Raw genomic sequence first — 15,873 nt, forward strand, 5'->3', positions numbered from 1 at the left:
TTTGTGCTATGCCACTAATGACTTATTTTCAATACAACTGTGACGATTTTCCACCAAAACCATTTGTATGTTTATTTTATTTTTCCTACATTTTCTGCAATCTAAATTTAAACAAAATACCAGCAAGTGCATTTCAGGTGATGTTCAAATGTGGTAATTAAGACGGTAGTCACTATTATCACGCTATGAACCGTAATGCCATCGAAAAGTACTTTTGTAAGCCCATTACTCGGGCAGTATCAAAAATGAGAACAACCGATATATAAGTATTCTATAATGTTGTTTGCCTCTGTGTTTACAACACTATAAGCGGATCTTATTGTGTTTCCAACAAGAACAATCCTTGGGATCCTGATGTCGTACAAGAGGTTGCAACTTTACCCACTTTGCCCACATGGGACAAGCTCCGCCCACACGAACACCAGCTCATTCATCATAAGACACGGAGAATACGTATGGAGTTTGTAAGCTTAGTCTTGAGTGCAGCGACTTCTATTGTCTAAGAAAGTGCGTGATCGAGTAAGACACCCAGACATCATGCTCATGCCGACAATGCCCCCACACGCTTGCACGTGCTCGATCCCAACTTTCGTACACCTGCGGCAATGATTATGGGCAGCCAGGCGCCCTTGCTCTACACAAGATGCGTCTAGGCGTTGCTTTCGCCCGCCGCTACTCACATATTACCGAACGATCGAAGAGCCCTGACTGCGAACACTGCCATACGCCCGAAGCGCTTGAACACTTTATGTGATTGCTTAGCATGTGTGCCAGAGCAAAGGACGCTGTATAGTGGCCTGACAGTAGGATAAGGGGCCGACAACAAGATACTTATAGGAGTGCCACGAAACTAGACAAGCGGCTTTAGTACTGAGCCGTTGTGTATTGTATACAAAGGCATCGAATCCATTCATTCCCGTCTCCTCACTATTATTCGTCACTATAATTTCACTTCCTTTCCCTCTTCTCCAGTAGCAGAGTAGAGCGCAACAGCTCAGGCCTACCTATCTGCCTTTCCTGTAAACAAAATCTATCGTTCTTGGTAAAGTACGAATTAGTTTTTAAAAAATAATGCGAAAACAATGCAACGAAATATCCTAATGGCACCTAATGACATTTGACATCGTCTTTGAAGATGCCACGTTTTATCAACGCATTAGTCCTCACGCAGAGCGAACCAGAACGGAAATTCAAATGAAGCCTGTAGCTAAGGATTTTCTATTCTTGAGAGCTTTTATTTTCAGTCGTTATATATAAAAAAAAGAAGAATGGCAGTCGCGGTCGTAAAAAAAAGAAGATATTGCGTTCTTCTAATCAATATCCTCTCTATGAGTGCATTCGCTCATCGTCGATTTTGATGACTGCGTCGGCAACGATACTGACCTGTTTGTTGCATGAATGTTTTATGATGAAAATATACTCAGCAAAATATCTCCTTGCGATTTAAATTTGAATACAAGCACAGAAACATAAGGCCGAAAGCCTGCACGTCTTTCTGTAATTTTTTCTTATTGGTCCGTCACGTTCACGTTGGGCCGACATTGACGCTCCACCTATCCGGATCACGTGACAAACCAAAAGAGAGTAAGGAGGCAATCCCGTGCCCGCTCGTCCAATCTGAAGTGGCCACTGCGTTTGAAGATTATGGGTGTCGACCGATGGCTGCGCCTGCTACCTCGCGACGTTGAACGTTGGAAAGAAAAACAAAGCAACGAAAGCGTGATAATACAATGGGATTGCCTTCCTGACTGTACTCGAGTCAGCGCTCTGAGATCCATGTGTCGAAAAGGTCATCCACCTGAAAATCTCGCCTCAAACAAAAACTTCATAAAGTCGACAAAGGCGCAGTACCGTCGTGCGTGATGAGATTAAGGTTTGTGGAATCAGCTGATGTTGATGTAAAACTTTAGATTGTTAGCAGAGGCCTTTGTCCTGCAGAGGGCATGATTACGATGACGATTATGATGATAATATAGGCTATCAGCTCGTTCAGCAACGATTTCACATTTTCTCCTGACGTTCGAAGGAACGAGGGTGGCAATATGGGCTTGTTTGTCGGTCATCATGGAAAGTATTCGGATAGCGCAACAAAACAAGGACACAAGAAGGAACGAAGACGAAAACAAGCGCTAATTATCAACAACAAATTTACTTCCGGGATCGGTCGTACTTATACACCCAAACAACCACGTGTAGAGCGATATCAACGAAGGAAGCCCGCTATGAAAGTGGACGCCCACGGAAAAAATGTACACAGTAGTCGGGAGGTCAGGGCCTCGTTTTCACAAAACTTACCTTACGTAAACACGTCCACAGTTGGCCCAGCAAAGCAGCTTAATTAGTAAATCATCGCGTGCTTAGTGCAAGAGATGAGGGTGAAGCTCCCATTAGAGGTATCTTTCCGTCCATATTCGTTTCCCTTTATCTTATTATTTCTACATTTCAATTAAACCCATCTCGTGCGTTCGCGCGAGAGCTTTGGAGCGTCTGAAGGTTTACATGGCTTGGCGAAGTTCTCGGGAAGGACAGCTTTCCTTTCCTACCGCCGCCCTCTCTCTTGTGGCGTCTGCGGGAGAGGGCACCACGGCGGCAGAGGAGTACTGCGGACACAAGCCACACGCACACAAGACGAATCAACTTACGCGTACCATTCATAGCCACCTATACTACCACTTCTGATGTACCGGTTAAGGGCTCCATTACATAGAGAACTGCGCAGTGAAAACAACAAACACTACCTAAATGGCCTCACTGCAACAATTCCACGCCTTCAAGTGCATCATGGGTGTCATAAGGAGGAAGCAAATGAACCAGGAGACAGCATCACGTCACGCGGCCAGCCTTCACAAGCCAACTCTCCGGGAAGCAATCCTGTTATCCGACTCTCTCATAAAAAGGTCGGCCCAACACGTGACCCTGCTCGTCATACTCGGTCCAGTGTGCCTGGTTCGCGGTAGGCTTCAATCGACGCGCAATTGTTCGGGGGTGCCCGGGCCAACCGCTCCCTGCGCACCTTCTTCCGTCGTGTTCGCGCAACTTGATTCAGTAGTTCGCACTGCCACACGTGCATCTGTCGTCGTCACCTTCGTCGCAGCGCTCGAGTGCGGCAGCCGCAGTGCGTTGCTTTCGCGCACCCGTTGTCCTTCCGGAAGAGCTAGGCGCAGCTCGCGCGGCGGTGGAAAACACTAAACGTTACCGAAACATTATCACGTGTTGGGCCGACTCGCATGGCTTCAATTTTGTTGTGCAGTGCTCCCCGCCTAGTTATTTCATTCCTGTGTGCACAAGAGTGCCACTTTAACAGAAAAGTAACTTTTCCACAGCCCATTGTAAAGAGCTTTCATGATCATCCAATAGCTCATAAAGCGATGTACGTAACATAGACGAGACATACACAGAGCTTTTGTGTTACGTCTCTCGTTTTGCGCTCTCAATATTGGTGATCCTGAATAGGCTGAGCTTACTCTATAGTGAATAACTTCCAGTGAGGCTGTTTACGTGCTACATTAAAACAGTTAGTAACGACAGTAGTCAGTGATGCTACCTACCTACCTAAGCGTTTGTCTGGACGCTTGAGATTAACGCAAAACCGTCAGCATTCTTGAAACCGAGTTTCATAAAGACAGACTGCATATATTTAACGTTTAACGTTTATTATACACGGAACAAGTTTATTTATTACGACACATAAACAGTTCACGAGGACTACAGTAATTTCGCCACTTCCCACAGCGCACAGTTTGGCTCAGAGGGTGTAAGACAACACGCCGCCAAGTAGGCACGTCACATGGATATGTCGTGCTGTGGCAGCACGGTCAGCAAAAAAAAAAAAAAAAAAAAAGCAGCACGCACTTTCGCTTAAACATTACTGTGCAGTCCGTTATGAAGCTGCCACTGTTGGTTCACCCTGGCAATGACGTACACTACGTCGATCATACTTTACTCGGCCGTTAATTTTGCTGACAATGTACTTGTGAATTATAGTGTGTAAGGTAAATTATGTTATCTTTTCGAAAAGAAAATGTCTTTCTTTTGTAGGAACTAAGTACGTAACCTGCAGTAATAGCGAAATTTGTCAGTACTTTCAATGTCATCAGTAAACAATGCATAGTGCAATTGTGCTGCTAAGTTGGTTACTGTTTTCATATAACAAACACTACGATGTTCTTGCCAGACATTTTTTGCTATTAGCTCTTTTTCTTTGCTGATAGAAACAAGCAAACCGATATGTTGAATGAGCTATAACTGTGTGCACATTTTTTGATGGCATATAACCCTGAAGTGAGTAACCACTCCACGACGTTCGAAGCCATATCTATTGAGATCCACGTATTATTAATCATTCGCACGGTGATTGAACAACCACACGAGCGTATTTGACAGACGCCCGCGCAATGTTTCCGTCCTGTCTTACTTTTGAGCAACACCCTTCGGCAACCGCAACAGAGCGCCTATGTCTCGCACTCTCGAACTGTCGCTCTAAAAGCTTTCGTATGCATGCGAACCGTCTTGGCGATTAGACTCGCGAGTTTCTGACGCCAGCTGTGGCTGAGCGGTCTTAGCGCAGCGTGGAAATAAATGGGCTTGAATGTTTCTTTCTTGGTAGAACGTGAGGTACTTAGAGCGTCAGTCAACTCGTAGTGTCGGTTTATATGCTATTGAATTCTTGTTTACACCTGCTTTTCGAAACCACGAATCAAATTATCAAGTTGCTCAATTTTCTCTCGTACTAAAGCGAAAGAGCGAACGGCATCCCGGGTGTCGAAGTAGACTAGAATCCGGAGGGATTGAATACTTCGGGAGTTGGCGAAAAACATTGCGGAACCAAAAGTAAAACGAAGGGCAGGAGAGAAGCAGAGCTCCAGAAGGCGGAATACATCCCTGAAGCAGGGTTGACACCACCGCTGCGATCGGCCCTAGAAGTGGTGCGTACCCAGGATCTAGAGCGAGACACCGCAGGCGTAGCTGACACATGAATCTATTGCAGGGCGGGCTTGCTGCGTGTCGCTGACTACTTCATCTTCCCGAGGGCGCTGGTGAGGGCCTGTATCTCGCCGCGCAGCGTGTCGACCACGCCGAGCAGCTTCTTGGGTGTGTCGAGCACCAGCACGCACTGCCGGTGCGGATCGTAGCTCACCTCGAAGGGCCGGAAGTTGGCGTTGGCCACGTACTGCCTGCAGGGCACACGCGGTACAATAGTGTCACCGTTGCAGGGACAGGGGTGAAGAACGAAAAACACTGCCGAAAGTGCGAGGCTGGAACTTGTGCATAGAAAAGACAAGCAACACTGAAATGACAACGATAGTGGCGAGCACAGTGGTCTCTCACCGAACCTGATCCAATGGGTCAATAAGTGCGTCCGCTACTTACACACGGCTCACCGTACAGTCAACAGCAAAAAGTGTAGGGACCAAGAGATCTGAGAAAACGTTGAATTGCCGACCGGTTCGTGCCCGCGTAGCCAGTAAGACTGTGCAACGCTATGCTGTTCACACGTACTATAGTACAGGGTGGATCTCCGAATACCAGGCTTTGTAGCTGCAGAAGTATGCAGCTTTTCTTTTTCAGATAACGCAGTCCGTAAGCTTCTGTGGTTGACTGTATGCATTGTAGATTCATCGTTGGTGCTCACGAATATTCTAGAATTTACAAAACTATGCGCGACGCGTGGAAATCTGATAACGCGCCTGTTTTGATGATGAATCAGCGAAGACTTTCAAGAAATTATCTGCACTAGTGTTCGCATCTTGCGCGGGGAGACAACTTCATAGTGAATAGGTTTACGGTAGCGCGATTAAGAGACAGGACAAAAAAGACACACAAGGACATACACGGCCTTTAATCACGCTACCGTAAAACCATTCGGGATGCGTTACCAACAAGCCCACATTGCTACCCTCGACAACTTGATAACAGTGATAATTCGGTGAGAACGAACATTGACAAAAGGTAAAACAACGACACGTGGCAATAGTTATGCCATGTAGTATGAGGTTACAAAAGAAAGCACTAGTTTTATTTTACAAAAAGCACAGCCCCTCTAGGCAATTTCACAATTACGTAGCGCTGGAGCGGATGCTACAGCTGGCGTACTCAGCCAATCGGGAGCACGATCGCGCGACTACACATGTGCCTACGTCGAACTTCCTTCCTCGTCACAGCGTCGTACGCCTTGTCGACCGTAGTCACCGGAATCTCGAAAGCCTAAGCATGTTTCTTAGTTTACACTCCAGGAGCAGATTAACTGCAAAACTGTGCCGCGCGAAAGGAAATATCCGCACGGTCAGGTCTCTCACTTACGCCATCTGCCCTTTCGCTCTGGCTGGGTGCCGGAGCACGCTCTTACCGCTTTTGTTTCCCACATAACTGCGCATCCGATTCAAAGAATTCTGGAATAAGTAGCCGTATTATGTTACTAAAGCGTTACAGACGACAGTCTTCGGTGTTCTCGCCTTTTCTCTTTCACAATTGCTGCGGAAGTGGCGAAGTCAAGAATTTTTCTTCTTCTTTTTTTTGGGGGGGGGGGGGAGGAGAGGGGTGAGGCGGGGGTTGCTTGCACTTGACCAGGAAAGCCGAGTTGTGCCCCCTTCCCCTCTCCCTGGCCACGCCCCTGGATGCCTCAGGCCGGATGTCTATGATGCGCCCTCTTCTGGAAGCTGTGATAATCAACATGCGGCGTCGCGGTGGCCCTAGTATTGTGTAGTATTCGACGTGCTTGCCTGTCGTGCCATCACGTAACCACGACGCGTTTCACGTTCTATCCATATTTATGCGCCTTAGTTCGTTGAATATTTGCTTGCTTACGCTTACCATTACCATGGCTCTCGGTTACGCACCGACACGCATTAGCAGTCACTCACCCGCTCACCCAGTAAAGCGGGCTTTTTCTTGCAAACACTCTTACTGAGGAGAAGCCAGCTTTTAAAACGCTCTTTCTTGTTTTATTTTTTAAGTGCAGGCGCACGTATGCAACGACATTGTACAGCTAGCGATGGCTCTGAGAGCTATTTTGTGACCGTGCGGACCACCGCGCAGAATCGGAGACCGCCGCTTCGAGTTCGGAACTCCTGGTTCAGAACACGCGAGAACGCTTGGTCAGGTACAATGACATCACCAAGCACTACCAGCTAGGCAGGCGGTTGCTGCCCCCACCTCACCCATGCTGAAACGTCGCCAGGCAGTCGTCTGGCGACAATTGCAAACACAAACCTTCCCCAGTCCGGTGCTATTGCAGCACATTTTCCCCGCGCTATACCCGACTGCTCTTTGCAAATTATGTTTTTGCAAATTATACCCGACTGCTCTTTGCAAACTAGAGCGACGCTGTCACACATGTTGTGGGAGTGTCGTGTTACATCAGCTACGATGGCAGTAGCTGCGGAGGCTCTTGCGTCGAAGTGGGCCGCCGCTCTGCGCAGCTCCAACCTCAAGACACAAGAGTGGGCTGTCCAGCAAGCCCGAGAGGCGGCGACGAGGCAAGTCCTCGAAGTCCCCTCATGGGAGACCTGAGCCCGGGTCGTCAAATTTGCCGGATTCAAAATAAAGTTGTTTCCATCCATCCATAGCTCTGCGAGGAACTCTCTGCTGTGTATGCGTGGATGCGATGTTTGGCGGGCGCTGGGCGCAGACATATCTTCAAGTGCAGCAAGACTTCCAATTTTATTTTATTTCTCGCCAGCATCCTAATTTTCTGTGCTGACTCGCTGAGTAAAACTTGCAAATGATGGCTTCCGTCTTCATTCACACACTTGTGCACATGTGCATTTAAATGTGCTACAAAACAGGACAGTATGAAAAGAGTATAAAGCTACCACGTCCTAAACATTAATTTATTACGTACACTGATCAGGTGAAACGTTATGTGAAGTTGTTGTACAGTACCACTTGTCAAGTTAATGTTTTGATACGTATAACGTCCTGCTGTATATGCTTGATTTCGTTCTATGTTCAAGAAATCTTTTCATAAGGTATTGCGTATGCACGTCTGTTCTTGAGTACAAGTGCACTTTCAGATTTGTTTGTCCTTAAATTGTGTTCACTACATCTGTATTATAATAGCAAGAACTCTCAATCAACGCTAGACACCTCAACATTTTTTGAGCGCAGCTCTCAGGCGCCCGTTCCTGTGTTGAGCGTCGGCGTCGTCAGCGTCCCTCGGCGTAACCGAGCGAACGAGCACCGCGAAGGATGAAACAGTGAACGTGCAGTGCAGTGGGAGATGAAAGACGGCGAGAGCGAAGTGAGCGCGAGGGGGAAAGCGGACGAGGAGAGCATGGCGAAACGGTGAGAAGAAAAGCGGAGTGCCGCACGAGACGTGCTTCACGGCGGCGAGCGCGTCCACCGATACCATATATGGAAACAAAGCGCTGGAGTGGACTTTGGACTCAGTGCGCATGCGCTACTTCGCCTGCGCCGCCACCGCCGCCGCTAGGGAAGGCGGCGGCGCTTTACGCCTTCCGCCTTACGCTTTCTTCCTGAACAATGAGCGACGCAACCGGTAGAAATGCGTCGTCTTCCGTTTCTGCTAAACGAGCAAGCTGACCGAGCAGAGTTTCAGTTCCGCCACCGAGAGGACCCTGTCGTTCAGAATCAAATTCTTTGCCACAAGGTATCGCGAATTCAAAACACGTAAACACCTGCGCTCAAAATTCACATCAGGGAGTATCGTAATCGTCGGTGAATATTTTTTTCTTTGCATTATCCTATAACTGTAACGACAAATTTATCTTTTTAGTTCACTTTACTTATACGTTCGTGTGCTTTCACGTTTAGTTATCACATCTAGAAATGTATAAAATTGTTTCTTTACAACAGTTGTTATGCAAAGGAACCATGCTTTGTTCGTGGTCCTCCGTGCTAAGACACGGCCAGGAGCATCGCCAAGCTACCGTTACAGCAGCTTTTTCTCCTTGTCCACAGTATTGGTGAACGTGACCCACTTAGCAGGTATCCAGCACTTAACAGAAAATGCGGACCGATTCCGAAGGCTGTGCAGTCTAACATAGCTTCTCAAAGCGCTTGCGGTCACGAAGCAAGAATGCTCGAAACTAGCACGTGACGCAGGCGCCCGACGTTTCGTGGAGCGTAACTGAGGCCACAGCGCCCAATGGAAACGGACAAGAAAATCGACACGACGTGCGCCTCGCACGTGCTGCCGTCTTTTGTGTCCGTGTCTGTCAATTCAGTGCAATGACCTCAATTACTGCAGCGAACTGGCTCAAAAATTGGTGCTCCTGTGTTTCAGAGAGCGACTTTGGCACGAGAGTACCACGCGTGCTATCGTGGCCTAACGATTTTAAGACATTTTCGGCTGCTGTTCCCAACGTCAGTCACACGTTCCTTCACAGCATTGAACCCGACTTCGGAGTTACCTTAAAAAAGAAGTCTCGAGGTGTGTTGAGCGTACGTGAGTACTGCGTCACAGCGCGCACGAAATAAAGTTTCTAAAGAATGCCAGGTAATGGAAACGTCACTTTGATAAATGACAGTGTGCAAGGTGGCCCCTGAAGAACGCGCGCGCAGCTGTCGAAACGTCACAATCATCACAATGTAAGTATGCGACAGCATACTTATACCTCTGTCACACGGCCAAACTAAAATGCACTCTGAGCGAGCGCACTTCGGCACGCACTGGGTGTCATTTTGGCGGCGTGCTGCTACACGAGGAAGAAAAGTGTTCTTTCATATTAGTGGCGATGACGATAGGCAGTCAGAAGGCAAAGCGTTTATTTCTAAAGTTAAAAATGCGCGCACAAAAACAGTTTGTTATTGTTAGAAACAGCATTTACAATAAACTTAACTGCAAGTGAAGTAATTCATTGCAACCTCAGTAACAAGAATGATCATCACGAGCCAAGACAAGACAACGAAACTTGACCAGTACTAGTCCAAACCACAAAGTTGCCCAAGCGACATGTTTCGCCAAACAAAACTGCAGCCATGACCTGGCGTGGCCATGAGCAGCTCGACAGTGCGAATGCTGCTGCTTTTTTTCTCCTTGTTTGCAGCGTGGCACATTTTATTACCTTGTAACTTTATCTATTTAAAAATATGGTATTAAAGATTACTCCTGACTCTGCTTTCAGTAATACTTTACTTATTTTTTTACTAATTGCTAACAAGTCTTCACACTGTCGCCCCGATGTGTGCTCGCCAAGCACACTTGCCGACGAGTGCGCTCTGCAGTGAGTGTCATTGAGCATTCCCGTGTGGCAGCCTGCGAATAACACTAGCGGAGATGTGCTCTGGCTCAAAGTGCATTTAAGTTTTCCCGTGTGACAGGGGTAATAGAGTGTTAGCCATAGAGTTTCTCACTATAACACCTAGAGGAAAATCAGGCGCCACCGTCTATGGGAGTTTCTTGAGGGGCGCTGTGCCGTCATGGGAATGACGGTATATATATATGTCTGCGAGGCTTGTGTTGGCTGGTGTTGTAAGAGGCTTCGTCTAAAACGTGGATATGGCTACACAAATAGCGTGTTTTTTTAAAGTAATATCTTCACAAACTGTTTCCATTCACGCATATTACATCTTTACTCACCTACAAAGCGTGACCAAGCGAAGAAAAGCAAGAACAGATGACAAACTGTTTCAAAGCGAGCGCGAATCTTGTCGCCTGTCCTCCAACTTTAGCGGCCCGCTGATACTTTTTACGTATCATTATATAATTGTACATGCAATAAAACGTTCTCATAGTTAAACAAAACATGTTTTTGTGTAATAATAAAGCTAAAACAGCTATTTACGTGCTGTTTTAGTAGAAAATGAATCATTGTGAAAGACGGAATGGTGTTTGCCTGGCTGTCTGAGAACAATGCCAATCCGAAGTCACAATATATCGGCATTCTCATGCATACCACAGCGCAGTACCGCCGGATTTCCCTCTAGGCAATATAGTCAGAAACTCTATGGTGTTAGCCGCGTTAAGTTATGGAGTAGATTTTTTGGTGCAAAGAGAAAGAAATGCTTAAGAAAGGAAACCTGAAAAATGAAACAAGTGGCTGGGTTCGCGTGCACCTCTAACAGGAACTGGTTAAAGCAAAAAAGAAAGAAAGAGAACGAGCATGGCCAGAGAGACGGTCGCCCTTCGAAGTATGGTGACCAATACAAACCGCAGTTTCTCTCTGGCGTCGAGGAAGCTCTCTGCCAGGAAGTAAGTGTCCTGGTACTCGAGGTCCTGGTACTTCTGCACCGCCGTCCTTTCCGGTACGAAAGGAAGGACAGCCGGCTTTCCCGACAACGCGTGCTGCGAGACGATGCGAGATTGATCACTGGACGCGCTTACTCTGGCGGTCGCTATTTGTGCCGGAAGAACAATTTTCACCTTTGAGACTTAAAGCCGCAGTAGCCGCATTTCGATTGGGGCGGAATGGAAAAACATCTATGTACCAGACGTGCCTCACAGTAACGTCGTGGTTTTGCCATGTAAAACCTCAGAATTTAGTTTAATTATTGAAGCTTTTTACAGGAACACTGTCAGAAAAGATCATAAAAAATTAACAGTGCTGCGTATAATGCTCACGATGTTTGAACGCATTCAGCGCTTATCTGCGTTTTAGTTTGTCAGCTGTTCCAGTCACGCTGGTGTGACCTCAAGTCGCCGGGGTTCTTGAAGATACGTGCATTGCCCGTCTAACCCTGTTCTGGTGACACAAGAATTCCAGAATGTTTAACATCAGCGTCGTGAAAGCACCAAATGAAAACAGTACAACCAAAGGACACAACTTTGGGTGTAAGTTTTACTGTTTGTTCACTCTTGCTCACTCTATTCCATTCAATGTTACCGGCTCTGTTTTCGTCTGAAAAGCTTAGGTTAGGGTGCATTTTTTATGCCATTCTAAACTCAGTGTACAAGTTTTAAGCAGTTTTTCCCACGCGAACGGCGATTAGAAGCGTCACGCCTTAACAGATCAGATATTCAGATTTGCCATACTCGACACACCTGGACGTTTGTGACCGAATACACCACACATACGGTATGTCTTTTGGTTCTTCGCTCGACCCACGTACTGCGCGTGCAGTTTACTATTCTTTGTTTGATCAGCACATCCACCTCAATCACCGGTCCGTAACATCCGCATCGTCTTTCAAGAGAAACAAAATGAAGCAAAAGTAGCGGCACGGGGGCGCCTTCACCGCGCGCCCACTCAACAAGAGCGCGCGCTTGACTGTTTGCCCTTGCAATTCTCAAGACGCGCATCACCAGATTGTCCGGAGGCCTTTCGATCGGTCCGACGGGAGAATGCATTTCGCAGGCGCACCTTTGAAGCCAAGGCCTTCGTGGCCGAGCAGTGCGATCACAGCGCGCAGCAACGCTTTCTTCCGGCTTCGAGCTTAGACTCTGTGAACGATAGAGAAGCTACCGTCACAAGCACAGTCGCAAGATTGCGCAATCGGCCAGCAAAGACAGCTCACTCGTCCAAAGTCATCGCGAGTCACCGATAGTGTTGTTTCTTCCCCAGATATAACCTCCAATAATAAATATTGAAAGGGGTTTGCTCCTTCACTGTCGGCGTGCTGTGACTTAATGCGATGCACGAAAGACAGGTCACAAGGCTAATGTAAGACACAGACGAAGCAATGTTCTCTAACTAAGGTTTGTTGGAAGAAAGGGACACTTGCGTATTCACGCGAAGAATGCCAGTAAGTGTAGACACAAGAAAACAACCAACGAACAAACAAAACCGCTCGTTTCGTACTATCGTCTGCTCGCGTCAGTGCTCGTTCATGCTTGTTTGGTTTGCTTGGTATCGTTCGCGCTTGTTTCGAGTGTGATGGTTTGTGATTTTTGTATTCTGATAGTATGCGGGACGCGAATTGTGTAGCGCTTTCCGGTAGCCACGCGGGCACCAGCGATCACACGGCAACCTTCGACGAGTCATGCATGAAAGCCGACGCCCTTCACCCGCACATCAGATTTCCGACGATCGCCGACTCTCCTATACATGGCGCTATCGCTGTCCTTGAGCTTTGCTGGATGCAATTCTCGCCCAATAAAAATTTAAATTTGTAACTCACATTTTCGACACTGAGTCGTTCTTCGCTGTCACTACCACGTAAATATATAATCATAATACAATATAGCGTCGGCCAGCTCTTTTTGAACAATTAGCGACGCAACCGGTGGAAGTGCTTCCTCCGCTACCGAGAGGACCCTGTCGTTCAGAATCATATGCTTTGCCATAATATATCGTGTATTCAAAACACCTGTACCGCCGCGCTCAAAGTTCGCATTAGTGGGTATCGTAATCGTTGGTTAATTTCTTATATAAACTATTTCCATTAATTTTCGCCCAAGCGTACTTTTAGCTTATGTGCGGTGCGGTTTGCGCACCATCATTGCAACTTTGCTTTTTCCTGTTAAAATGTGCTTTCGGGCCCGTCTCCCCTTCCTTCCAGAACCTGCAGATATAAACCAACTAGCCCAGCAACACGTTCTTTTCAGTCTCTCTTAGCTTTCGCGGCCTTCATCTGAAGTCAGTTTTCTTAAAATACTCGCATTCACAGTGGCCTCTGAATGACGCGCAAAGAATTCATGGGGTAAGTGACGGCCACCAGTTGTTTGAGATCCACAGACGTGCGGTTAGCACCGGGCGACGTCTTCCACCCACCTGCAGTTCCCCGACAGAGGAGAGCAAGCCGGCGCCGTAGGCCCGTATCTCGCCCGCCTGCTTGCAGAGCCCGAACTCCACCGTGAACCAGTAGAGCTGCGCGCCACAACAGAACAGAGCTCAGTGATGCATCGATGGCGGCCTCCCTTGGAAAACAGTCTGATAGGTAATGGAGTTCCACCCCTCGCAGCTGCAGAGTCGGTTATGAGACACACCATAGTGGAGGGCTGTAGATAATATTACTGCTTATATTTTATTTAAGGAAGACTAAAGCGAAAGTTGCTTAGCTGTATTATTAAACTGCTTGTGTGCAGTACCAAAAACGTCACCCTATTGTCGCGAGAGAAGGCTCGGTGAGCCAGAAAAGACGCAAACACGAAAGACGGGGCCGCCCCGAACAGTCCCGCACCAGCTTGCCGTGACGTCATGAATTCTGGCGGCTTATGTTCTGGTCTATATTTTTTTTAGATGTAATGTTTGAATATACCCTGTATTCCGAAAAAAAGCCAGACACTGAACTTAGCGAGTTTCGAGAACATTTACAGCGACCCACCGTGGCAGAATAATCGCGTTGTGCTGCCGAGTTCCAGGTCATGGGTTCGATCCCGGTCGCGATGGCTGCATCGCAATGGGCGGGAACAGCGAAAACGCTCGTAAACTTAGATTTAGGTGCGCGTTAGGGAAGCCCAGGTGGTAAAAATTCATCCGATGTCCTCCACTACGGCGTGCAGCTGTATCAGTTCGTGGTTTCGGCACCTAAAGCCCCACAACAAAACGCAACATTTACTGCGTCAAAGCGGCCCAAATGGATTAAAAAAATAGTTTGAAATTCACGGCGTCATGTTCAACCTATCAGCGCTGGGATTTAAAAGCGGAATTTCAAAAATAAATAAATTTTGCTTTCATTTTCTATCCCAATAATCAGTCTTTTAATAAAAATTAACGAATATAACGAATAACGAGTTCTTAAAGAACATATTATCAGTCCAAACTGAATTATTGTTTCTATTTAGTGCTGCTTTAACAAAGGACACTAAAGAAAAAGCATGTGAGACGAGGTTTCACACACTTAGGCATTGTTCCTGTTACAGATGCGTAGATAACTGTTCCAGGTAATAGGTACCAGGCGCTTGTCTGTGGTATTTGTTTCCTTGTGTCCTCTTCTTTTTCGCGCTGTTTAACCTCAGTTCTAGGTACCAGGCGTTTGGAATACTGTTCCAGATAACAGCGGATACTTCACTACCACATAGCTCCAAGTACTTACTTTATGTGCAGATGAAAAGTAAGAAGTTCAAACGTATGGAAGGCAGTTACATTTATGTAAATGAAAAATATTTGCCAAAATGTTCAATTTGTAGCCGGAAGCGAGGAGGATTTCGAGTGTAGCCAAAGGATAAGTGCGCATACCGTGGCCAGTTTCTCGATGTCCTCGTCGGCGATGCCGAGCGAGGCGAGGCCGATGTCCTGCGAGAACTGGGCGAACCCTGGGTCGGCGAACATGGGCACGTGACCAATCAGCTCGTGGACGCAGTCCCTGCGCATGCGCGAGAAGACGGGTCAAGGAGTAAGAAGAACTCGAATAAGAAAGGTTTGAAATCGTCCCGCATTGTGTCGCATATATAATACCGGGAGAAGGAGGGGAAAGAACGGAAAGAACATATGGTACGAAAGGTAGGCGTGAAAACACGGGCACAACTAAGCCTAGCAAAATGCCCTCAATACTCTAAATACTTTAAAATTAGCAGTCTGTATAGTTCTGTGCTGACATTAAAAAAAAGAAACGGCAGTACCCATCTGACGACCACTGTCGACGTTAATGTGATTAGCGTCCAAGCAATGCAGCGACACGTTGTATTGCTGAAAACACTTTTATTTGCAATCCGTAGCGGGGAAAGTATGCTAAGGATGCTAATGGCATTATTACACCCACGGACTACCACAGCGCCATCAAAGCTAGACAACAGCGTGTGCACCTTCGGACGCCACAAAGAAAGTTGCACTCAACGCATCCTCCCAGCATCGGTCAGTTTTGTCCCGCTGACGCTGTAGTTCGGCATATCTGGCTTCCAGTGAACCACAACTCCGTTGCATTAGCGACTCCTCTAGGAGTAAAAATTATATTTTCATTGTCAGCTATGGAAAAGCGCGCGTTCGCTCGTAAATCTTATGAAAACGAACAAGTGCGCCTCATATGGTCGGGCTGTGGTATATCATCAATATCGGTAGCAGTGCGCTTAATCTTGCAATGGAGTTGTCATGCCTA

At 47.0% G+C, this 15,873-nt stretch overlaps 1 protein-coding gene across 1 annotated transcript in view; it reads right to left on the reverse strand.

The window, feature by feature from the left end:
* Positions 1 to 3,643: 3,643 nt before the first annotated feature.
* The window catches only part of ple (tyrosine hydroxylase ple), a 43,193-nt gene continuing 30,963 nt past the window's right edge, over positions 3,644 to 15,873 (reverse strand). Inside the window, exons 10-13 of the mRNA XM_075676077.1 lie at positions 15,018 to 15,144; positions 13,611 to 13,706; positions 11,112 to 11,245; positions 3,644 to 5,174 (exon numbers count right to left, since the gene is read on the reverse strand). Of these exons, the coding sequence (XP_075532192.1) occupies positions 5,012 to 5,174; positions 11,112 to 11,245; positions 13,611 to 13,706; positions 15,018 to 15,144 (520 nt within the window). The 3' untranslated portion in view covers positions 3,644 to 5,011. The remainder of the gene's footprint in view (positions 5,175 to 11,111; positions 11,246 to 13,610; positions 13,707 to 15,017; positions 15,145 to 15,873) is intronic.

The sequence above is a fragment of the Dermacentor variabilis genome, chromosome 11 (genome assembly GCF_050947875.1).
Source record: "Dermacentor variabilis isolate Ectoservices chromosome 11, ASM5094787v1, whole genome shotgun sequence".
Taxonomy (NCBI): Eukaryota; Metazoa; Arthropoda; class Arachnida; order Ixodida; family Ixodidae; genus Dermacentor; species Dermacentor variabilis.